The sequence below is a fragment of the Lacerta agilis genome, chromosome 3 (genome assembly GCF_009819535.1).
Source record: "Lacerta agilis isolate rLacAgi1 chromosome 3, rLacAgi1.pri, whole genome shotgun sequence".
Classification (NCBI taxonomy): domain Eukaryota; kingdom Metazoa; phylum Chordata; class Lepidosauria; order Squamata; family Lacertidae; genus Lacerta; species Lacerta agilis.
The window spans coordinates 73,911,039-73,937,005 of NC_046314.1; the positions used below are offsets into that span (position 1 = coordinate 73,911,039).

The 25,967-nt window shown below is 42.5% G+C and overlaps 2 protein-coding genes and 1 non-coding gene across 3 annotated transcripts; all 3 read right to left on the reverse strand.

Annotated features, from left to right (window-relative positions):
• Positions 1-3,869: 3,869 nt before the first annotated feature.
• TOMM20 (translocase of outer mitochondrial membrane 20) lies at positions 3,870-11,663 on the reverse strand. The gene is made up of 5 exons (XM_033144304.1): positions 11,446-11,663; positions 9,163-9,209; positions 8,376-8,457; positions 6,574-6,716; positions 3,870-4,293 (listed from the first exon to the last, which is right to left on the reverse strand). Exons 1-5 carry the CDS (start codon positions 11,567-11,569, stop codon positions 4,249-4,251), a joined length of 441 nt encoding a protein of 146 aa, XP_033000195.1. The 5' UTR covers positions 11,570-11,663; the 3' UTR covers positions 3,870-4,248.
• On the reverse strand, positions 10,011-10,153 carry LOC117044844. The gene has a single exon (XR_004426370.1). It is a non-coding gene; the product is annotated as a small nucleolar RNA SNORA14 (small nucleolar RNA).
• Positions 11,664-13,956: 2,293 nt separating the features above from the next.
• RBM34 (RNA binding motif protein 34) lies at positions 13,957-25,627 on the reverse strand. The gene is made up of 11 exons (XM_033144305.1): positions 25,550-25,627; positions 23,132-23,303; positions 21,395-21,534; positions 20,313-20,532; positions 19,895-19,954; positions 19,253-19,296; positions 18,182-18,265; positions 17,929-17,992; positions 17,793-17,835; positions 15,472-15,590; positions 13,957-14,297 (listed from the first exon to the last, which is right to left on the reverse strand). The coding sequence occupies exons 1-11, from the start codon at positions 25,573-25,575 to the stop codon at positions 14,013-14,015; spliced, it is 1,257 nt and encodes a 418-aa protein (XP_033000196.1). The 5' UTR covers positions 25,576-25,627; the 3' UTR covers positions 13,957-14,012.
• Between the last annotated feature and the right edge of the window lie 340 nt (positions 25,628-25,967).

A 25,967-nucleotide genomic window follows, 5' to 3' on the forward strand; every position in this document is an offset into this window, starting at 1 on the left:
AACTGGCTCAGATTCTTAAAAGAGGAATGTTGCTAACATTCCTTTGTCCCTCATGGTCCTTCACCCTCCCCTCTGACCTCTGAAGAAGCTGCATACTTGTGAAGAAAGACCCTTTGCATGAGTATGCAGCTTGTAGACCTGATGTAGCTACTTCTCAAAACAAGCTAGTTCTCTTTATTTTCTTAAAGCGCCATTATGCCCCCACCAAAACCTTCTTCTTAATAAATTATCATAAAAGTGGATAGTGGGGGGTTCTTGTGTGCATTTTGAATGGACGCAAAGGGATTATTTCCTCCTCGTGCGGCTAGGCCATTTGGCTTCACACTATGTGTGTCTATCAGTGGGGTCAGACAGAGGAAAGCAAGTTACCTTGTGCTCATGTAAGAGACAGGGGAAAGCTGGATGCTCTGTCTTATTTTGTAAGTATTTGCCTTGCACCCTGGGGCTTCACTTTTCCCTGAGGCTAGAGGGAATGCAAGGGGCCTGCGGTGGGAGCGTATCTACCCTGCATGACTGGCCTATCCAGACTGCTAGTTGAGAAAAGCCTTACAGTTACAGCCCATAACATTGTCTCTCCCTGTAAGGCAGTTGTGAGGATCCTTTGGCACTCCAGATGTTGCTGAACTCCTATCATCCTTGGCCATTGGCCATGCTTGCTGGGGCTGATGGGAGCTGTAGTTCAGCAACATCTGGAAGGACAAAGGGTCTCCACACCTGATATAGAGTTCTGCTGGGCCTGTTACATTACATAAAAACCCAATAAGCCTGTGCAATCCAACACCCTGCTTTCCAGTGCCTAACTTTACTAGTCTTTTAAATAAGATTTCTATTAACATGAGATGAAAACATGACATAACTCCACAAACTAGAGGAGGCAGGCCATGTGTGCAATAGCCTTTTCCCAATCCTGTTCCCCAGCAGCTGGCATTTATTTTTATTTCTACTTGTTTTTATTGGAAATATTTTCATGGATAACAAGGGTACATACGTCTGTTTTCAACCCAGAGTCCTTTCTACAAGTCAGTTATATTCAGTTTTAGATACTGTTGTCATAGACATTGTGAAGTTGTGGGGGAGAGAATCGGAGAAAGAAGAGGTGGGGATAATCATAACAACTGGCATTTAGAGGCCTGCTACCACTGATATTGGAGGTAATATACAGCCATCAGGAGTTGTAGCCATTGATACCCTTGTCCCTCCCATGTGTTTGTGCCACAAGTTCCGTTATAGTGAGTCATGGTAACATACAGTGGCCAGGATCTCATTAGGGGTTGGTGTGTGCACTAGCTAGGACATACAGTAGTAAGATTGTTTGGCCAGCCCTACATCCCTTGCAGCTAAAACCACCACCAAGAGGAGGAGCTCACATCCCAACTAAGTAAAAGACTTTACTTTTTGTGCTGCTGAAACCAGAACCAGTCACCGGGTGAGGAAGCCACTTCCCAAAGGAATTATATGAGCTGGCACTCAGCAACAATTTGTGATGGAAGATGGAATAATCCAAAATAGTATTGTTTATACTGAACTGCATCAATCATTGATAGGAACCTACCTGGACCCTCAGATCTTCATCCCAGGCCTCTCTCCAGATCACTCCTCTGAGCATTATGACAAGGGAGAGGGCCTTTTCCAGTTGCGGCTCCCACCTGTGCCATGCTCTTCCTAGTGGGGTTTGCCTGGCACCTTCACCGACATCTTTTTGGAACCAGGTATAAACTTCCCCCCCCCCCAGGCCTTTGCTGGGCTGAGTTGATTGTGTTTTATTGTTAGTGTAGAACCAAAGCTTTCTGTTGTTGGGAGGGGTTGCTATAAATTTATTAAAAAGTTACATATTTTGTGGTTTATCTTCCTTTCATGGTATAATGTATTTTTCTTTATAAATGCATGTCATTTGGAGACCTTTCTAGGTAACAAGCAAGTAATGAATAACAATATTTTTGCTGACGTTACAATTTTTACAAATATATTGGGACAGAAAGTAGCTGTGAGAAGGAGACAAGTTGATGTGAGTCCACAATACATGCCTTGATATATGCTGTGCCTGATTAATACATCTGCAGGGCCATGTCATGATTAGCTATAGAGTTCATCTTGGAGGCAGAAGGTGTCAGGAAGAAGCTGTCAGACCATCAAGCTAGAGCTCTCCACTTACTTCAGTGGGAGAACTGCATCATTAGTTTCACAACGAAAGCCTTCGACCGGCATTGGAGGTGAGGACAACTTCAGTGTGAGCATAGGATTCCAACTAGTCTCCACTCCTTGACTCACTGCACCCCAACCTCGGTTCCTTTTTTTGGCTCTTGTACCAGCAGTGCACCACTGCTTGTAGTAGCTACAGCGACTTAACAAAACTAGGTCAGCGTTTACAACGCCCGCAAAGCTTTAAGGGATTTAGTAGCGATCCTTTCCTCACCCAGCACATCTAACCAGTAATCTGAATTATAGTTAAAGCTTGACTTACATCAGCTGCACTGCAGTCTGTATTCACCCCTCCCTTCAGGCAGTGAGTTTAAGGTTACCTTTCATTCACCATCTCCTCCTCCAAGCAGCACCACATTCCAAGCCTTTTCCGAGACTCGCCCAACCTTCAGGAGATGTCCTTTTTCAGGGGGTGAGGGGCAATGAGGGGGGCAGTGGAGAGAAGGGATGGGAAATTTTCCCTTGGGCAAATGCTGCTTTGGATGCAAGCCGGTATATGTATTTTATCTGGCTGGCGAATGTTAAGTAATGTTAAATAAGCAGGAAAATATTTCATAAAGGAAATATGTATGGACACAGCTGAGTCAAATCAATGATAAAGAATTCTGAAGGGAACAAAATACATACTGTTGACTGCATGGTCTGGACATTTCCTAGAGAACAAAATTGTTCAGCGTATAATTCTGTCACTTTAAAAAAAAATACAGCAAAGTTGTCCATCCTGTAAAATTTGGACAAGGTGCTTGGCAAACAATATAAAAAAATTCAGCCATGGCTTCCTATAAGCTTTGGAATACAAAGCCCTATTACTTGTAAAGAATAGTCAAGCTGGAAAAGACCACCATAAATCTTTTCTCTTACATTTCCGTTCTCTTAAAAAGAAATAATCAGACTGCCTGACATTTCTGCCTATATTAAAAAGAACCAGGAATGGCTTCAAAACAACTTAAAATTGTAAGTAAAACACTTCTGTATGATAAATTTTATATTTGACTTCCTTTAGCAATGTTTTCTTTTGAAATGTTTTAAGGTATGTTGTATAAGGTATATATAATATGCTGTATTATATGCACATTCTGTAATTGACCTCTTTTGTAACATTTTATTTTGAAATCTTTAAGATAATATTTTAGTTTCCTGTTAAGTATGTTGCTTTGAATGCATACTTTGTTTCTATGTATACTTTGCATTTCTTCACATTTCTTCAGCTGTAAACAGCTTTGAGATTTTTTTCTTAAAAATGTAAATGGTATAGAAATTAAATGAATAATTATATTCATTTAGTTTCTATACTGCTTTATATTTAGTAGTGAGGTGCTAATAATAATAATCATAATAATTTAGTAGTGAGGTCCTGAGTTAATAGAAAAATGATTCTATGAACCTTTCAGTTGTGCCCCTCATAATACATTTTTCTTTTTAGTTATATTTTTCGAGATTGGTTACAGTAAAAGTGCATTTAAAATGATTTAGGAATCATTTTAAAATGATTGTTTTGCTTTGTTATTTTACTTGGTGTAAGATGCCTTGTAGGTCCATTAGATCCAAAGAACCAAAGACAAAATAAAGTTAAGAAGAGCCATCTGAAAAATAATGTCCTGGGCACTGTACAGAACATGCTGAAATTTCTCACTATCCCTTTGACATTTGAATGAGCACACATACACATGGGAGGGCAGGTTAAGTCTTTTAATGCCTTAGCTTTGCATTTTTCAAAAATGAGCACAGGGTTTTTTCATGTTGTAGTAATACATCTTTTATATGTACAATGCTGCAACTGTATCGGTAATAAATGACATTAATGACACTTTTTATAACTCAACATGGTGTATTTATAAAATGAATTTATCAAAATACACTTTGCACTAGATAATAAATAAAGTCCAGCCAAACCAACCCACTCAAAGTTAAAATTAACTTTGGTTGGTTCAAATGTGGTATACAGTTCATGAGTTCTATGCTTACTCCTTTACCCTGCTCTCCCCCCCCCCCCCCAGTGATGCTCATATTTTGGGCTAAGGAAACACTTGTTTTTCCAGCTGAAATTTCTCATTCCACATCATCTTCAGCCAAGCACTGTGCACTTACAATTCTCTGTAAAAGAAAACATTTGAACCATCTTAGAGTAATAAGACACTCTCGTCGGGTGAATTACAGAATGAGTCGCAACCTGCAAAATTAAATTTAGATTCTCCCTCTTCTGTGAAAATCAACATTAGTAAGAAAACAGCAGGTAAACAGCAAGTGCAGCAAGGATCCAATAAGCTTGCTAATCAAAATACAGTATTTATAAAAATGAAGTTGTGCAATATTTGGCCAAGCGAACAAGTTTAATTACTGGGATCCAGTAATTAAACTTGCATATATTGCTGCTGTTAATATTTTACTCCGCTTTATTTAGTTAGTTTGAAATTAACTAAATGAAACAAATACCAAGAAGTCTTACTTAGGTCTCTTAAGTTAAGCCAGAATGAAAACATTGAAATAGCCCTTTAGCGTGGCCCTATGTTTTTAACTCAAGTTTTAGATCTGTCCGAAATGTCTGATGAGCAACAGGCTGTGGGCGAAATCCAAAGGTGTCCATTTGCCAGTGGAAGGAACATCCAGACATGCTATGGGAGTCCACTTCCTGTCCTCTGCAACCGAGTGCTGCCTAAAATATGCTCAAGAATGTAGGGGGACCCTCCAGAGTAGGTTGGGGGCCTGGGGAAGAAAAGGGGAAGCCTGCTTGCATGGCATTTAATGTTACCCAGTGGTTTCCAACAAAGGAACTCACATGCAAATGTGGGTTTTTTTACTGCTCTTCATGGTGCCACAACCACTTTTGGAACTCCTCTCTTTCAGGACTATCTTGTCCAATTCATACTTCCAGATATGCTCACCTGAACAATATGGTTTGAACTAACCTCCTGAACAGATGGGGCTGTCAAAATGGTACATGGAAAGTTCTATAGTAAGGAATCCATCACAAATGCCACCCTGCCCTTTATACCACCCGTTGTCAGCACTAGTATCAGGCGGCACTGACAATTAAAGCAGGACTGTACCACAGAACAGGACCCAGGGGTAACAAACATGGTGGCATCCAGGAAGTTGGACTAAAACTGTCATCAGCCCCAAACAGAATACCAAATGGTCAGGAATGATGGGACATGAAGTTAGGGGCAAGCTCTGAACCCCAGTCATTTAGGATTTGGGAGCTGGGTGGACAGCTGCATCATGAACCAATTGAAGTTTACAGACAATCCTCAAAAGCGGCCTTTCACCGAACACTTTATCAGAGGACATCCCAGGAGCTAGGAATATATAAAAATGCTAGATCATATTTTCCCTTTAATTCTGAGTTTTATGTGAGTTTGTTCAGACACAGCAAACCCTTCTTATCAAAGGGAAGCAAATAATTGCTCTTGCACATTGGAAATCTGCTTCAACAGGGTTGCATCAAATTGTGTTGTTCCACTCACAGAAGGCTCACTGATTCAATGAAAGCTTCTGTGAATAGAAAGCAGGAGGCAACTAATTCCCCCACCCCCTCTCTGCAACCCCCTTCCATGCTACCCAGGAGGTGGCCTGAAGGCAAAATGAGGCCACTAACTTGCTGAAGCTAAGCAGGTCTGGGTCTGGTCAGTGGCTGGATAGGAGATTGCCTGGGAACCACATGTGTGCCATCTTGGATTTCATAATGGAAGAAAGGCAGGATACAATATAAATTGCCTCCTCCTCCCATTCACAGAAGCATAAAAAGAGTTAACAGAAACACACTTTTGGATATAACCCTGAGTAGCTGCATATAGTAGGAATGAATGTTACAGGGTTTGAGAGCTACAGTTGTTCTGACAAGCAGTCCTTGGTCTCAAGGACAGCAAGCAAGCAGGCAGTAGGCACAATTGCCAGAAAAGCTGCTTGCACAAGCTGCCCGAGAAGTCAGAATCGTGCTATGAGACAGGAAAAAAACAAGACCAGGTGCCTGCTTCTGTTCCCACTGGACTGATCCCCAGAGCCGTTTAACACCAATTGCCTTGTGGGATGCTAGTTCCTGCTCAAGTGGAGCTGTTTTGTTTCAAGTGCCCACTGCATCTTCTGAGCTGCTTTGAGGACTAGAGTTGAAAATGCACCAAATGAAACAAAACAGAGCCACCACTTGCTCAATTCCAGTTAGAATACCTCCCTGATTTTAAAGCCAAGTCTACCAATGTGATGAATTAGGCACTTGTCTCAGTATCAGCAAAACCACCAAAATCCATCTGTAAAGCTGCAATCCTGAGCACAAAATCAACGGGAACAAACATGCACAGGAGCAGGCAAATAATGCTGATTGCGACTACTCCTATTTCAAAGTATGAAAAGGAGTGCAAAAAAACCAGCTTTTCATACCTGGCTAATTGTGGGGAGTTTAGTGAGAAGCATCTGGAACACTGGGGGCGGAAGCGTCTGCTGCAGAACTTGTAGTAACTGCTGCGGTTGTCCACACACAGCAATGGCATTCGTCAAGTGATCAACACCCTTTTCATATTCTCCTGTAAAATATGAAGCATGTTAAATTGGCTTTAAATTGCACGCCATAAATTTCACCTTCAAAGTAGGTTTGGAAGCATCAATGGAAGAAATTGGACTATTTAGAACAAATGAACTAAATAAAGTATAGAGAAGCAGAACACACCAGCTCAATCTCCAATAGCCTTGTCGACTGCACCCTGAACCTTCTCACATTAAATGGCAAGGTCTGAAGAGGGATTCTTTGTCTGTTTGCCTAGACGTACTTAAGAATCCTACCATGATAGGGACCCTGGGATTCAGGAGGATTCTAGCTAAACACACTTAGAAAGACACCCCTTCAGAATTTTGGCATCAACTCATAAAGGTCCTGGCAGGGATGGGGCTGTTAGGAGTGGAGCTGACTTGCTTTAGTTCCCCATGTAACCTCTGAAAAGCTGAAGAGGGCTTATCTTTCATCTCAAAGCAAAACTGATTAAACCATCAGTTTATGATTTGTCACCAGAAAAAAGGACAATCATTAGCTTTGCACTTTCAGGCTTCATTTGTCACTCATCTTCAGTTAATAGCAAATCGTACTGTATATCCAAGGGAATTTAAGTCAATTTACCAACACTTTATTCCCAGATGCCATTTTTAAATAGAAAATAAAATAGAAATAATTCCTAACTACTCTTCAGGCGATATTTGGGTTGTTTGGATGGCTTAGTATCCCTGAACCGAGAAGGATTTCTGGTCAAGGTACTCATTACAACTAGAATAATTTTTTCAAGTAAATGGAAGACAGTAAACCTCCATTTGCCGACTGATAACGAAATACATTACTGACTTGAGACTTTGAGAAAGGCAGAAATGCCCAATTTGACACCATTTCACTGAGTACTGGAATGGACACTACAACCAGAAAATTCCCAGGTAGATTTTATCATTTATTATATCATCTTTTTAAGATAGGGTGGTTGTGATGATAATGTAACCATGGTAGGAAATTTCTGACTTTTAACAAAGCAATTTTAAATATGCTTTGTCTTTGGCAGCCTGGATTGGGGTAGCCAATGTGGCAATGTAGCTCCAGATGTTACTGACTCCAATGCCCACCATCCCTGACCACTGGCTGTGCTGGCTGGGGTTTACACGAGTTGCAGTCCACACATCTGGCCAGTACATTGGTGATTCCCAGTCTGGATAGGATACTAAATCTGTACAGTGGTACCTCCGGTTGCAGACAGGATCCATTCCGGAGCTCTGGTTGGATCCCGAAATTTCCGCAACCAGAGGGACTGCTTCTGCGCATGCGGCCAACGTGGTAGACAGCTTCTGTGCATGCGCGCACGGTGAAACCCAGAAAAATACTTCTGGGTTTGCCACATATGAATCCCGAAGGATATGTAACCGGAGGTGAACATAAGTAAAGGTTCCACTGTTTTAGATTTATATGACATGACAGTTAAGATGTGCTATCTTGTTAAACAATGGCTGTATCCAGATGATGATATCTAGGCTTATTAAGCTGAGATATAAACAAATCTCACTGCCTTGCACATAGCCACTTTGCATGCATACAAACCAGGAAGCCCTCAGGTAACTATTGTTCCCCATTATGTCCCATTTCAAAAATTAACATTATTTGAACTGTAGTATCTTTTACTCCCCCATTCCCCATTTGTAAAAATTTCAACAACCTTGTGCTAGTAGTTCCTCGCCCAGCTGTATCTCTTCAAGGAAGAACTTTTGAACAGCTTCAGCATCTTTTAGATCAGGCAACTGTAACAATGACATTTATGCAATCAGCCATTTATGCAATCAGCCATTTATAAGTCACAACAATCCGTTCCTCACATATGCTTTTAAATACAGTACTTAAGAGCATTCTAGAAGGGTTTTTTTTTTTAAGTTTAAAGATGCCTGAACTCCTGAGATCACCTCCATATCAGCATATGCTACAGAACTGAGCCACACTGTGAAACTTCTTTCCATGGAAATAATTAATTTAGACATACATCCATGGAAGGGGGACTATGGAAAGTGCTGTCCCCAGCCCTTCAACACTCCCCGCGCTCAAAAAAGCAGTCTTCTGAGGGTCACCAATTCTCCTGAATTGCCTATGATTTGGGGAGCAAGGGGGACTGCCAGAAAACACAAAATACATTTTCGGTGAGTGGTGCAGGAAATTCTCTGGATTCAAGTTGACTAACATAGATCAAAACAGTTGTTACTTCAGACAGCAACCATTTTACGTGTCCGATTAACACACAATCACGCACATGCTTGTTGCTGCCAACCCGGAAGTGGCCCCAAAATGGGATGGAATGGGGCAGGCTTATGTGTGCTTTGTCGATGAGTGTGGGGGTCAGGAACAGAACCTTTGTGCAAAATGGCCACCGCCATTTCAAGCCAAAATCCAATTTGAAATGAATTCTGTACAACATGTATGATGTACCACAACTAAAACTGAACTCAAATCAATACCTTTGAAAGTCCTGCTCTTTCTTTGGCGAGTTTCTGCTTCTTCCGTCCTACGAATTAAACACACCACACATTTTCAGTTTCTATATTTTGGTAATCTACAGAAAAAAGGATATATTGATCTTTGAATCACAATACTATTTGCACTCCAAATTGAATTGGGGGGAAGGACATTTTGAAATATCATATAGAAATAAAACATAATATAGTTAGGGGTCCATATTTGGACAAGCAACCATCTACAAAGGCCTGTATATAGAGCAATTATTTAAAAGAACTTATGCAAAATTACATCTTATACTGTCTGAAAACACACTTCCTAGGATAAAACTATTTCCCCTGAGCTCACTGCAGGCCCTATACTGCAGCAGGACCACTACTACCAGGGAGTGGAGGTAACATTTTAATAACTGTGAGAAGCCCTACCACCTAGTGGCATAACTAAATACAATGTTGCCTTGAAGCACACTTCTGGGGTGAGGGAGCTATTCCACCTCAATTTGTCACATGCCCTATAAGAATAGCGAGAGAATGACAGGAATACTGGAGAGCTACAGAGAAACAGTTAACATATCACATGTCCCAACATCACTTGACTGCCTCATCACCCAGAGACAAGTTAACTGCTTCCTATTGTATTATCATGCTCTACTGCAAATCGTACTGGAAGACAATGTTCTCAAGAAATGAAGACAAAGCACAAAATATTTACAATGTCTGTATAAATCCCTGGAAAAAATTCAGCACACACAGAAAAGCTACCAGCTCAATTCTGAGAGCATGCATTACAATTTGGCACTTAAAACAGTTTCTGTGAGCGTGTGTTTTAAGAACGATCACATTGAAGAATATGATTTTTTTATTGAAGAGGTGAAATAATGCAGAAGTATGAGAGAACATTCTGCATTTTGGATAACTCTACATTTTTCTCTTGCATCCATCCTTATCCTGGAAGTTATAATAGCAACAGTACCAGGAGGGTTTGAGAATGCATAACAGATGCGGGTGGCGCTGTGGGTTAAACCATAGAGTCTAGGGCTTGCTGATCAGAAGGTCAGTGGTTCGAATCCCCGTGATGGGGCGAGCTCCCGCTGCTTGGTCCCAGCTCCTGCCCATCTAGCAGTTTGAAAGCACGTCAAAGTGCAAGTAGATAAATAGGTACCGCTCCAGCAGGAAGGTAAACGGCGTTTCCGTGCGCTGCTCTGGTTTCGCCAGAAGCGGCTTAGTCATGCTGGCCACATGACTTGGAAGCTGTACGCCGGCTCCCTCAGCCAATATTGCAAGATGAGTGCCGCGACCCCAGAGTCGGACACAACTGGACCTAATGATCAGGGGTCCCTTTACCTTTAGTAAGTACCCAAGAAGTCATGTTAACTTTACAAAATTCTTTCCCCCACCCCTTGTGAGTCCACTTCCTCCATCGGGGCTCGTTGGAGGCTTCATCACCTTTCAGGGGGTACTTGTGTACTAAGGGACTTCGAACTCTCTAGGATTCTAAATCACATGGGAAGTTTACATGATCAAAAAAGGCTGCATATGTTCACCTTGCAACGCTTGGAAGGTGACAAACCCAATCACAGCATGGGAGGGATGAACATGGGGACAAAATCTCAACAGCTTGATTAAGATACTTTCAGTTTTTGGAAACCTGTGCAAAACGAAGTATCAAAAATGCAACAAGCTTCTGTACTCCCAGGGACCCTTCTCAAAACACGTGGCAGGAAACATGATATACATCACCATGCATATCCACCGCAGAATGCTACAGCCCATCCCAAACTCCAGTAGGATTCATGCAGCAGGGAGCATGTGTTTGCTGCACACACACATTAGGTTTCTGCGTGCATCCAGCAAAAAAACACACACTAGGTGGGTCATAACAGTGCGTGAAGCGATCCTCATCCAAACACATGCAGCTTGTGACCTTTGAAATGAAGGCGAGCCTGGCGATGCAAGGGAGCAAGTGGAATAAGGTCGCCCACGCCGCAGGCCACTACAGAGGCATGCCTAGTTGGGAGGCCTGGTTTTGCTTTGTCCTCGGGGCCACCGCAAAATCCCCGCACCCGCTAATGGCGAGCAAGGACCTTCCTCCATCGCGCCGCGGAAGGAATCGCAGCCTCGGAAGCGGGCGAGCAGGCAGCGGGGCTTCCCCGGAGGGCCACCCTCACAGGCCCGGCCGCCAATCGAGCGGGGGGCGGGGAGGGCGGCAGGTCAGAGGGGCGATCCAGCGGGGTGGGGAAGCCCGGCGGCTGCACGAGGAGGAGGGCGGCCGAGAGAGCGACTCACGTTCCCGCAGCCGGTTCTTGAAGTTGGGGTCGCTCCTCCTCTTGCGGTCGAAGTAGATGCAGTAGCCGATGAAGAGAGCCCCGCAGAGGCCCGCGGCGATGGCGCTGCTCTTTCCCCCCATCATCCTGCCTGCCGAGCCCGCCTCGTACTTCACAGGCACCTTGGAGCGAGCAGAAGAGGAAGACCCCGCCCACCGCGGCTCCTCTAGCTCACATACTCACGCTCGCTTCGGCAGGCGGAGCGCGTCATCAGCCAGCGACCGCGAGCCGAGCGCATGGGCAGGAAATCGAGCCGTTTCCTAGCGGCACTGCGCACGCGCGCATCGCTCTCCGCGGGAGCGCGGCGCATGCGTTGTGGGTTCGCGCGCGACTCTTCCTCCTCCCCCGCCCCCTTAAACTATGCGGACGGAGTCACGTCTGTTTTAGTGTCCCCGGGAGTCCGTTTACTCTAAGCGTGTCCCAGGCTAACCTCTGCGTAAGGGTGCCGCGGGCTCGCTGCATTTATCCGCCGCAGAGGCTCTTACGTTGCAGCCATAAAACTGCTAGGATACAGTACTAGCAGATCTTGTGGGATCAGCACTGTTGCATTTTCCATGTACCGGTAATATGTTTGATGGTTGGTAGAGAATTCCCCAATACTGTAGTTTCCTGTACTACATTAGAAGTCAAGCAGGTCGTCTTCAAAGAAACAGATGGCCTAATCAAAGTTTACTTACATTAGACAAATGCCTCTTAAATTTTGTTAATCCACACTCATTTTCCCTATAACCTGTCAATGAACTGACCAAAATCACAAATAAATTGTTTACATGTCTCAGCCAGCTCTGGTGGCAACCTGGGAGTCAGTTTGGGTTCATAAACCAAGTCTATTAAAGAAGTCTGTTCTGTTACACAACCCACAAAAATCCATGGCTAGCATGACCAAATTTCTCCTGACTGGATGCTACATGGACCTTTTTGGGATACCTGCTGCAAAGATAACAATACAACAGGAACAGTTGCAAGTTTGAAATACAGGAATGAAGTAATATGCATTCTCTTTAAAAGTATTTTCATTAATTGGTTCAAATACAGGAAATCTTTTTTTTTTAATCTCCAGAAGCAGGAACATTTAAATTTGAATAGACATTGAGATACAATTTGATAATGTGGAGATTTTCAACTTAAAAGTATTGTTATGAGTTTTGGGGGTGGAAGTAGACTATATGCAGAGGCCCTTATCCAGCAAGGGTTAAAATCTAAGGAAGGATTCAAATTCCTGGAATAGCCAGGCTAGCTGCCTGGTGTGATAATGGCCCTCTAAATATGAGTCTTTAAGGTAACAGCATCTTAAAAAGCAAAGACATCACCTTGCCAACAAAGGTCCGTATAGTTAAAGCTATGGTTTTCCCAGTAATGTACAGAAGTGAGAGCTGGACCATAAAGAAGGCTGATCGCCGAAGAATTGATGCTTTTGAATTATGGTGCTGGAGAAGACTCTCGAGAGTCCCATGGACTGCAAGAAGATCAAACCTATCCATTCTCAAAGAAATCAGCCCTGAGTGCTCACTAGAAGGACAGATCCTGAAGTTGAGGCTCCAGTACTTTGGCCACCTCATGAGAAGAGAAGACTCCCTAGAAAAGACCCTGATGTTGGGAAAGATGGAGGGCACAAGGAGAAGGGGACGACAGAGGATGAGATGGTTGGACAGTGTTCTCGAAGCTACTAACATGAGCTTGGCCAAACTGCGAGAGGCAGTGAAGGATAGGCATGCCTGGCGTGCTCTGGTCCATGGGGTCATGAAGAGTCGGACTGAACGACTGAACAAAAGCTAACAAAAGAAGTGGCTCAGCACCAGAGGACAAATAGGTGAGTCATCTCCCGGGGGGGGGGGCATCAAACGTTGCCAAAGGCAACCCAAAAAGGCATTGAGGGCAGCGGATTGCCTTGAGCTAGAAGCTGGAAGCAACAGGCTGGGAAGCCAGACACAGAACACTGCTGGAATCCAAGGCTGCAGCTATGGGAGAAGCAAGACTCTCTTGGGGTGTTAATGCTGTGAACCCCTCCATTGTAGGCTCATGGTATATATGTGTAAACAGACCATATATCATGAATACACCTTAGTCTCCACTGTAACTCATTCCAATGGAAACACAAACCTTAGGTAAGCACCTGGAACCCCTGAAATCTTACGCTGCTTGGAGATTGGGGTGGCGTGCAACAGTATACTGCTGAAGGTTTGGTTTGGAAACAGACATAATGTAACAGTAGAAAGGACAATCACTAGTAAAAACAGGTTTGTAAATGATCAAATGCTTGTGGTTAGCAAATCTTCTTTAAGTAAACTTTACTGGAGTAGATTGTTTCTTTCCCCTTTAGACCCCAAATCACTACATAATGAGTAGAGATGGGCTAGTAGAATTGTTATGTGTTGAACTTTCTTAGTGTGACTTCTGTTGTTAATATTATGAATTAATCCAGCTTAATTTCTAAACTCAAACTCTGAAGACAGAATATGCAGAACTCTCAAAAGACTATGAAATAAATTTTATTTAAAAATACAATTCAAAACTTGCAGTGTAACTATTTCAAATGGATTTTCTCGGTTTTTTCTTCATTATGTGTTTTGACTTGGCTTTTTTGCTCTTTGTCATTGGAGTTGCTTTTTCACCAGCAAAAGAGTTACTCGATAATCCTTTTGTATTTTTCAGTGAAGAAGACTTTGAATACTTCAGTCCAACAGGGCTCTTTACATTCTTGACTAAACTCTTCTGTGGAGCTTTTTCTTTTTGAACACAGTGTTGCACTCGTAGCTTTCTTCCTTTCAGTTCAGAGTTGTTTAGCTTCAGTGCAAGGTGTACAGAATCTGTAGTCTTTAAGGAAAATAAAGGGCAACATCTAAAATTGGGCATTCATCTTACATCTTGGTAACTAATATTTATTTTCCTTTCAGAAAAATTCACAAAAATAAAAAACCACTTTACAACATAATCAATAAACAATAAATCAAAAGTATTTAAAGCAGCTAAATTAAAAGGGGGGTGGTTTTTTTAAAAAAAAATCATGCCAGCACATCCACTTTAAAACTAGGCAAATACAGGTCTACCCCAAATGCACAGTAAATAAAAGCAACATAGCCACTGGAAAGCTATCCAACTGCCTACAATTTTCTTCTTTCATATTAAACTATTATTTGGAGCATGAAATGGATGCAAATTTTCCCGCTTACAAACACATCAACTGTGAGCAAGTCTGTGCTGCAAACAAGGTTTCCTACTTCAACTTTCTTCTTTTAATCCCCCCCCCCCCCCCGTGAACATTTCACTGAAAAATTAAATATAGATGGCCCGGCACATCAGCTTTGGAGTGTGTTGAAAAATACTGACTGTGAAGGTGTTAGAAGTGAGATAGAGCAAAGACACCATCTGCTAGCAGCAGGATTTGAACAGTGTTGTCTCAGTCTGCAATCTTAACCCCACTTACTTGAAATTAAGACCACTGAATTCAGTACGACTTGCTTCTGAATAAGACATGATGAGGACTGAGCTTTTAGTTCTTACGAGAACAATTATATTTGCTTGGCTACAAATTCACAGTTATAGATATTTCAGAGTGAAGAGATGATACTCTGCAAAACTCAGGAATCATGTTGTGTGAGATTGCTTGCTTTGAACCGTGTTTTCAATTCTGCAGAAGTTACTGCATGTTAACTGGTGCCTTCCCTATGCCAGGGATTGGGAACCTGTGGGGCTTTGGACTCCAACTCTCAAAATCTCCAGTCAGCGCAGTCAGTTGTCACAGATGCAGTCCAGAACTTAGCTCCCCAACGCTGCACCATTCAGTTGTAGAGGTGTCTAGCTATGATGTCACCCTCAGTGGAGTTGGCAGCAATTTCTATCAACTTTTTAGAAGGTGCATCATTGTAACTGCCATTACATTTTTAATGTTACAATGTTGCTAACAGCTGAGCATAGCTACCCTTCAATCACAGTAAGTGTTAAGTATTAATACAATGTTAAGTTTCTGTCATCACAGATATTGACATACCTCAAACAAAACGTAACCAAAACCTTTGCCAATGCCTGTGCTCCGATCTCTCACAATTCGTACACTGATTACATTTCCACATTCAGAGAAATGGTCTCTTACTGTATCATCATCAATTTCTGCAAGCAAATGGTTTTTAAAAAAGTATGCTGATGTTAAAACATAATAGTTTTAGGTATGTGGCAAAAATTCAAAATATTTTCATTTCAGATTTAATGTAGGACTTTTTACTACCAGCAGTATATATATTTCTGTTAAGCTGTAACAATACATCATGAGCATCATCTTACTGTTTGTGGCAAAACAAATTATTATTGATATATCTGAAAGCAGCTTTTAAAAATGAGTATACAGTGGTACCTCGCAAGACGAAATTAATTCGTTCCGCAAGACTTTTCGTCTTGCGGAAATTTCGTCTTGCGAGGCACCGTTTCCCATAGGAACGCATTAAAATTTAATTAATGCGTTCCTATGGGAAAAAAATCAGGGAGCGCCGGTCGGAAGGGGCGCCGGCCGGCACCGGAGCTGCGCGGCGCCGCATTTTAAGGCTGCAGCGAGCGAACTGTTCGCCCGCTGCAGCTTTAAAATGCGCCGTAGCTAAAAAGGCTTACCTTTTGGCTCCGGTGGGGGGGGGGGTTCCGAGTCGTGTCCGCCATTTTGGATCGACTCAGACATGCGCAGTCGATCCAAAATGGCGGACGCGACGCGGAAAACACCCCCCCACCGGAGCCAAAAGGTAAGCCGCGCCCCTCCCGACCGGCACGGCGCCGCGTTTTAAGGCTCCGGCGAGCGCTGCAGCTTTAAAATGCGGCGTCGCGCCGCAGCTAAAAAGGCTTACCTTTTGGCTCCGGTGGTGGTGGGGGTGTTTTCTGCGTCGCGTCCGCCATTTTGGATCGACTCAGACATGCGCAGTCGATCCAAAATGGCGGGCGCGACGCGGAAAACACCCCCCCACACCGGAGCCAAAAGGTAAGCCTTTTTAGCTGCGGCGCGACGCCGCGTTTTAAAGCTGCAGCGCTCGCTGGAGCCTTAAAATGCGGCGCCGTGCCGGTCGGGAGGGCTTACCTTTTGGCTCCGTTGTGTGTGGGGGTGTTTTCCGCGTCGCGCCCGCCATTTTGGATCGACTGCGCATGTCTGAGTCGATCCAAAATGGCGGGCGCGATGCAGAAAACACCCCCCCACCACCGGAGCCAAAAGGTAAGCCTTTTTAGCTGCGGCGCGACGCCGCGTTTTAAAGCTGCAGCGCTCGCTGGAGCCTTAAAACGTGGCGCCGTGCCGGTCGGGAGGGCTTACCTTTTGGCTCCGTTGTGGGGGGGGGGGTGTTTTCCGCGTCGCGCCCGCCATTTTGGATCGACTGCGCATGTCTGAGTCGATCCAAAATGGCGGGCGCGATGCAGAAAACACCCCCCCACACCGGAGCCAAAAGGTAAGCCTTTTTAGCTGCGGCGCGACGCCACGTTTTAAAGCTGCAGCGCTCGCTGGAGCCTTAAAACGCGGCGCCGTGCCGGTCGGGAGGGCTTACCTTTTGGCTCCGTTGTGTGTGGGGGTGTTTTCCGCATCGCGCCCGCCATTTGGGATCGACTGCGCATGTCTGAGTCGATCCAAAATGGCGGACGCGACGCGGAAAACACCCCCCCCACACCGGAGCCAAAAGGTAAGCCTTTTTAGCTATGGCGCGATGCCGCGTTTTAAAGCTGCAGCGCTCGCTGCAGCCTTAAAACGCGGCTCCGGCGGCTCACAGTGGTACCTCGCCAGACGAATTCGTCTTGCGAAAAACAGCCATAGACGAATTCGTCTCGCGAGTCAACTAAAAACTCGCAAAACCCTTTCGTTTTGCGAGTTTTTCGTTGTGCGAGGCATTCGTCTTGCGGGGTACCACTGTACATTTACATTAAGAGCTTTCCAGATGAAGTGTAAATCTTTTATAGTCAGCAAAAGCTGCAAAAAGAACATACCGTGTTTCTCCTAAAATAAGACACCGTCTTATATTTTTTTTCGCTCAACAAAACACAGTATGGCTTATTTTCAGGGGATGTCTTATTTTAACCCTGTCGCATCGGCACGCTGCATAGCCACGCCTCTCCAGGCTGTTTTAATGAGAGGTACCACGTCACTATGGCTTATTTTCGGGGTATGGCTTATTTTTGGGGAACGGCTTATATTTCGCAAATGCATAGAAATCCTGCTATGGCTTATTTTATGGCTATGTCTTATTTTAGGAGAAACAGGGTATTTCATAAGGGATCTCTGAAACTGTCATTTTTCTGCAAGAGAATTCTACACAGATTTGAAAAGAGTGTAAAATTTCACCTAACACTTACCATAAGGGAGATTTCCCACAAAAATAGATCTTTTGTTATCGTGCTGTAAAACAAGTGAACAAGAACAATTGAATCAACAGTCTAAGGAAGCAGCTGGTGGGGGGGAGTTTCTTCCTACAGCAACTGAATTACTTACACATGCAGATTTTGAAGCAAGGTCAACTCTTATGTGGAATCCACTGGTAAATTCTGTTCCATTACTATTAAAGCGATAACAGGAAAAAATAATCAGAAAAAACCCAGTCAGCTACCTTCCTAGTTTGCACAGTGTGTTATTTCAGAAAAGGTATTTACAATTTAGGATATGTCTTTTGTTAAGATTTATTTAATTAAATGCATGTCGTAATACTTTATAAAATCCAGCATCAAGTATTCCTTTTTAAAAATACCATTTTAAGGCGTTATTGGCTGAACATTCCTCCTTGAAAACGACATAAGCATTAATGTACTTCATATTAGGATGCACCATTCGCCTGAAGGGAAAAAAAATGAAGTTTACTATACATTTAATTACAAATTACATATGTACATTTGAAAGCTGAATGGATAGATGGCTTTAGAACAGGGGTGGGGAAACTGTGGCCCTCCAGTTGTTGAACTACAACTCCCATCCTCCTTTGAATTTGAGTCCAACAACATTTGGAGAGCCAAAGGTTCTCTACCCCTGCTTTACAACATATTGCACAATCCTCAACGTTACAGGTGGGTAGCCGTGTTGGTCTGCCACAGTCGAAACAAAATAGGAAATTCTTTCCAGTAGCACCTTTGAGACCAACTGAGTTTGTTCTTGGTATGAGTTTTCGTATGCATATCTGAAGTGTGCATGCACACGAAAGCTCATACCAAGAACAATCCTCAACGTGTTTGCTAAGACACAAATTCTGCTGAATTCAATGGCACTTAGCAAACTTTTAAAGGAACTGTCTAGTTGTATACGTTCTTGATCTGGAATACACAGGATCAGTCTCTCTTGATATTTCTTCATCAGTACAAAAATGTTAAGACAATTTTGCTGGAATGAGAGAGACAGGGCCCCTTCCTGCCCTGTTGGGAAGCATCTTAAGGAGTCTTCATTTGGCTAAAAATTGCACTAGTTTGGCACAATGGGTGTTGAAATCAATCAGAAAGAGTAAGGAATTAGGCAGAAAATAGTTTCTACCTTTTCCAGGTAGGAAGTTGGGTGTGGCTTTATTATGCCACACCTATGGCACAAAGTACTACTCACTGCTCTACCATTTATACCAACCAACACAATGAATGGCAGAATAACTTCAGTTCCCATTTTGTTTCAGAAAAGTAGAAAGAACCCCTGATCTTTAGCAAACTTACTGAATGTATTTATTTTGAAAATAACGATTAACAAAATTTAACTGCTAAAAAGAAAAAAAAAAGAAAATGTGTACAGTTTCCCCTTCCTAAAAATTAAACACATTTTATAAAAAAATATATATATAACTTACTTTATGGCTGCCATTTTTTTGGATACAGTAGCCTCAGCTGGAATCTGAAAAGGGAAGAAAAAAAAGTAGTGCATTAGTTGGTAGGTGTTGTTCCGTTATCATATCACATTTTATGAACTCAACACCACACTAGATCCTTCCTTAATCTCTTGCTGGAGGAAGGACATTGGGTTTCTGAGGTCATGTTGATGCACTTCCTGCTAGCTACAAAGCCCAGCACCATTTGGAAGAGTGTAGGTAGAGAACTTGGGAGGATGTATGCCAAGCCAAAATTGGTTTACACTGGGTGAGATGCTTTTCTGCTCCTATCCTGTCATATTCCCCCTCACCTCCTTTGCTTCTCCAGCTTTACTTCTTCCAGTTCCAAATGGCAGCACCACCACAGCTGCCTGTTGTGGCCCTTTAATACTGGAACAAGCAGTAGGTAGTTAACAAGGAAAAACCAGCATCTTTGTTACTGTGACAAATTGCCAGCCACAAAATGAACCCGTTTGCTACAGAAGCTGTATGAGAACAAAGTAGCAATAGCTCATGGGTAAAAGTGGAAGGAGCCAGGACAATTTTGCTCTAGCCCAGAGACTCTCTCCCCATGAAGATACATACAGCTAATATTATAAAAATCAACAACCAAAGAAAACATACCAAAGAGCGGAAACGAACTGATTCAATTTGCCCATATTCTTTGAAAAACGTCTTCAGCATCTAAATTGAAACAAGCATATGGTGTAATTTGTCAGAGCAAATGTGAGCAAAAATAATAAGCAGCAAATATTTCATCCATACACAACTTTTATCTGGTTCATGGTATTAAGAACAAGAAGTACACCTTCTTTTAAAAAAGGGGGGGGGGGTAGAAAACACAGAACTGGGAAATCTGGTTTATCTGTAACTGAATTATATAATCTTCAATTAGGTCAAAGAAGCAGAGAAAAATATATGGTGCTAAAAATTCTATAAGGATAAAAAATGGGGACATTGGGGATATCATATGTGACAACAAACTCTGAACACTTGCTATACTGGGGACCACAACTCCTCTGCCCACATATTACAAACTTACCTGTGCCTTACAATCAACAGGTAAATTGCCCACAAAAATAGTTCTTTTATTCTTTAGCATTTCCTCAGCCAGGTTAACTTGTGTTTTCTTTTGTTTTAGTCCAGCATCTTCATCTGAAAGCTTTTGGGAAACCAATTTAGAACGTCTATTTTTCAGTTTTTGTTTAATTTGTATTTCTTTTTTCTGCTCCTCTTCATCTGCTTCATCCAAAGTACATTCCCTTGATAAACCATGAAAAAGTACAACAATTTTGTTAGCAGGTGTTTTTTTTTAATAGTCAGGGAAAAATCTGTATTTTAACTCTACTTAACCACTGTCTGGGGAAGCGGCGGGTGGGGTGGGGGGAACGGACAACATTGCTAGAGAGGCTGACAACAAGTATATGCAAAACATGCAATTACTGTCACTCAAGCAACAAGTGGTCAACAAACCTTAGTAGGGCTGAGCGTGAAATAAATGAAAGCTACATTCTTACACACTTATAAGGGAGTAAATCACACTGAACTGAATGGGACTAAATGGGACTTGCTTCTGAATAGATATGCATACAATTTATATTCTAAGAGCCAGTGCATATTTCACATGCTTATGCTGCAATTCTGTGCATATTTACCTGAGAATAAGCCCAACTGAACTCAGTTGGGTTTAATTCTGAAGGAACCTGCATAGTTTTGTTCTATTGATCATTGCTGGCCTTGAAATTGTTTTAATCTAAGACAGAGTACCTTTACTTCTACAACAGTGCCATTCTACAAAATGTACACTGCTCAACGAAAAACTCCAAAATTCATTATGTGCCTTAATTCGCTCTGTATTTCTAAATTCTGTCTCATTCCTAGGACCCAGAGAAGATAACCAACCAAAAGAAATGAAAAGTATGATAAAATTTGGTTTATATTAAGTGCTGCAAACTAAAACAAACAGTTTAGATTGTAATCCTAACCCTACCTACCTGGGAGTAAGTTATTGAATTTGGTAAGACTTACTAATAGTCTTCAAGTTAGACCATGGGGGAGTGAGGAGAGGTGGTTGCCTTTAATAGATTATTCTGAACTTAATCAGTTTTAAAATGTTTCACTTACCTGCTTGCTACTCTTTCCTCTGCAAGTGAGAGATCCTTCTTTTTAGCTTTCAGCTTTTTTTGCAAAGGCTCTCCTTTACTAGATGAACCCTGAACTTCTGTGGCAGTTTCTTCTTCCGTAAGCTTCCGTTTATTATATTCCTTTTAGAAAAGCGATTTTAAAGAATTAGTTAGAACGTGGTCATATAAGGGGTTGGGGAAATACAAGGTCACCGGCCAGAAATAAGAAAATATGTACTTTGGGGACAACTTCAGTTTTATGATGCCCCCGCCCCACTCCTTTATTCATGTAATTTTTATGTGAAAAAATACCTTAAGCAACTTCTCACATGCAATTTAAGATACAGTGGTACATTGGTTCTTGAACTTAATCTGTTCCGGGAGTCTGCTCAACTCCCGAAACTGTTCAAAAACCAAGGCGCGGCTTCAGATTGGCTGCAGGAGCTTCCTGCACTAAATCGGAAGCTGCGACGGATGTTTGGCTTCCAAAAAACATTCGCAAACCGGAACACTCACTTCCAGGTTTGTGGGGTTCGGGAGCCGATTTGTTCGGGAGCCAAGCCGTTTGAGTACCAAGGTACCACTGTAGAAAATAATCTTGAGGATCTCACACTTTTGAGATGGTTTTTGTAATAGTTTGCAATTTTAGAATGGGAGATAATTGCTTTAGGAATTCAAGCATAATACCTTGTTTTGTTATGTTGAAAGGTATTTTTAAACAGCAATTTTAAAAAGGTACTGGTGATTAGAATTAAACTGAATAAGGTTTAAAGGGCTTACTGACTCTCTTTTTAAGGTTTTTTTAATTTCACACACAGGTCATTTCATAAGTTGCATCTGTATAATCAGTCGATACTACATGGGCTAGTCCCATACTACAGAAGCCCCGCAAGAAGCAGGTGAGTTGGGTTTATAATGCAGTTTCTATTGACAAACATGAACTGTGCAGCATTGGACCAGCCTTAGTGAAAACAGTTCTCATGCAACACTGGTGAAGTATTAATCAGGCCTCTACCAAAACTGAAAAACACATTTATTTTTAAAAGAAAAGTCTATGTTGTTTTTATCACACAACCAACAAGACTGTATTGGGTGGGTGGGGGATTTTCATCTCTAATGAGAGAGAGAGAGAAAGAGAGATGGATGAACATCTGGATAAAATTCTGCTTTCAGAAGCCCAATGTACGGTAACTTAAGAGGCTCTGTCTATAATACTTGTTGGTGGCAAAGCACTCTGTTGATTCTTCTCTGTCAGCAAAAAGATGAAGCATTACCAATGATAGCTGACAAATATATTTTAAGAGCACCTTTAAGTTTCACAAGCTTTCAACGAAGGAACAATCAATAAAATATTTTATGGTACCCAAGACTTATCATGATGGCACAGCTGCTGTTTATGAGAATATTTTTAAAAAATATATCAGCTGCTTGTTCCTCCGCCCGCAACACCAAAAAGGATGCATCAACGCTTTTAAACAAGAACATAATGTGAAAAATAAGGGTGCTATGACCATCCTTATGTTAACAAAATGATCTTTCATCTTCAGTGTCTGTAACATGAATGCAAACAATAGTGTTACAGCCTGGTTAAGGAGTTGAAATATGGAATTGTTAACAGTTAACATCTATAGTTTGCAGTCTTATTTAAGGGATGTCAAGCATTCCAAATGCTGGCATACTTCAGTACTGGGAACTGACTCACATTTTGAGAATTGCAAAGGAAAAGATATGTGCTTACTATTGGCACAGCAACATACACTGGCTGTATTTCAGCCTCAGGAGCACTGAAGAGCTGGACCAGGGAACCTGTGCCACGTGCGGTGGGTTTATTTTGAAACAGACTGTTGGCCACTTGACCCACAACATAATCTTCCTTTGATACAGTGGCAGCATCTTTCTCACATGCTTTGCTATTAAAGAGATAAAGTTGGTCATCAGATCCCATTTAGTACTGTCCTATAAAGCATAAACTACAGGTAAAACAAACCAATAATATCCATGCAAACAAACAAGCAGATTGTGCATATCATTACTTTTGAAGAATTAGTACAATATGTTTCATTTGCTGCAAGTACACAGACGGAGAAGTCTCTGCACATATGTCTGCTTCCTGAGCCAATGGGCCATGGACTTCTGGAAAAATAAACACATGGCACTTCACGAGCAATAGCCTGCAGTTTTTCCTACTTTTGCTTAGATGTTTCTACCTTGCCTTTCAATCTTACAAGATAATTTCAGCAGCAGTTTTCCAATTAAAGGAAAATATAATGCAAAAATCACAGACTGCTAGGAGATAATCACTATGTAGGTGGAGAAAAACAAACAGGAGACAGCTCTGATTCTTGTATGATTACATTTATTGCCAGAAATCAATTTCAGGTATGCATTTGAGAGAAGAAACAATTATACTGTCTTTCCAAAAATATTGCAAGTGGTTTGTCTCAAAATTATTTTTATAACAAAACTTTATTAAGTTATTTAGTTGTGCGATGTAACAAATATTAAATTTAAGGGGTACCGGGCTTGGTATATTAGGAAAGATTCATTCACCATTGTAGCTCATCTGCAGGTGCAGGCAGGTCCTGCAGATATCTGTGGGAAGGGGGGTGGTATTGTTTTGCTGTTTTGTTTTACTTAGTTACTTGCTTTTATTCTTTATTTTATTCTCTGAACTGCCCTGAGATCTTATGATGAAGGGCGGTATATAAATCTGATAAATGAAATAAATAAATGTTTGAAAAATATTTGCCAAGAGTGAAAGGATACAGAAGTGCATAAATCTTCCCTAGTGTATCAAGTCTGGTACCCCTTGAACTTAAAGCTCTGTCACATCACATAACAAAATAACTTCTTACAGTTTTGTTATTTAAAAAATAGCAAGTCAAACCACTTGCAATATATCTGCCATACATACTCAGATTAATGTGTAGCATTAGCATTTTACTTTCTCTAGCTTAAAGTGACAAAAGCCTTCTAAACTACATACTAACCTGAGAAAGTATGGCAAATTCCTTCATTTAACTATATTTAGGTAATTTATAGAAATCAGAAAAATCAAAACAAAGGCAGAAATGAAGTACAGTTACCTAAGTCCTCAACTTATGCATATTTAACTTCTGCACATTCGGCTTTACACACGTCAAAAAGATTTCTAAAAAATAAAAAGTGGTGGGGATCCAGGGGAAATGATGTTGGCAATCCCACCTGCCACTGAACCCAATGGGTTTATGATTATACGCGATTTTAGCTTTAGGCACAACCCCCAGGAATGTAACCCCTCATAAGCTGCGGGCTTGCTGTACCACAATTCCACAATTTAAATCCCCCGCCACACAGAATGAGAAGCTGTGAAGCTTGTGTAATGGGTTACCCTCCCCCCAAGGCCTGCTTGTGGGCTTCCCATAAGTACCTGGCTAGCCACTGCCAGAACAGGATGCAGGACTTAGGTGGCCCACTGGCCTGATCTGGAGGCTCGTCACATGTTCTTAAATGCTACAGCAGTTACAACTACCAACACCAATATTATGTTTCGTTGATAAGGAGCAAGCTAACCATGGAGACGCTATAGGAGGTGTTCTTTTGAGAATGTATGTATTCTTTTTCTAATAGTCAATCTTGGAGCCCAATCTGGCTTCTATGAGAACCTTGGTGACAAACTACTGCACAGATACACGACTGCTCCCATAATGGACCCTCTGTGGTGCAATGGGTCAGTGCCAGTGCCAGCGCCAGCAGGAATCCTGCATTACAGGGGGTTGGCCTTCCAACTCTACCATTCTATGACACCGGCTCTGCAGGGGACTGGGGCCGCGAATTATGCCTATAGTGCCAAGTTAGGAAAGGGCATGTTTTTCAGCGCCGGCCACAAGACGTGAGGAGTTGTTATAAAGAGGGCAACTCTGAAAATGCAAGGTGAAGGGCGTGACTTGAGCCCCGGCACCTCTCGGTTTCAGAAGCCACACGTGCGCAGAAGTATAGCAGGCGGGGTCTGGAGGGTCGGCAGGCAAACGCCGGAGCAGGAGGGGATCAGAAGGGACCGCGATGGCGGGCGCCCAGGACTCCTCTAAACATTCGCTCCCAGCACCCGAGGTGAGGGGGGCCATGGGAGCCGCGGGGCGGCGGGGAGAGAGGGCATAGCGCGGGCCGCGTTCCTCACCGCTTGGCTGCCTTGGACTGCTTCATCTTCGCCTTCGACACGCTCCCACGGTCGCCGCCGCCGCTCGAGCCGCTTCCGCCCCCCCGCAGCGCCGCGTGAAGCTCAGAGGAACACTCGGGCGTAAACTTCCGGTTCTTTTACGCCATTTTACTTCAGCCTCCCCGTAACTTGGTGGCCTCCGTCTGTTCTGGACTTCCGTCAGCCCAGGGACGTAGCAAGGTAAACTGGTACCCGGGTGCAAAAAATATTTTGCCACACCCCCCCCCCCCCGCATCCCCATAAAAGGAGGAAAAATAAGATACTTACAGTTAAAAGTGTTATATTGTGGTTTATTTACATTGGTTGATTTACATTGGTTGATAGATATTGTGAGCATAAGTTGTTTAAACTTTTTTCCTAACTTTCAACTCTGCAGATT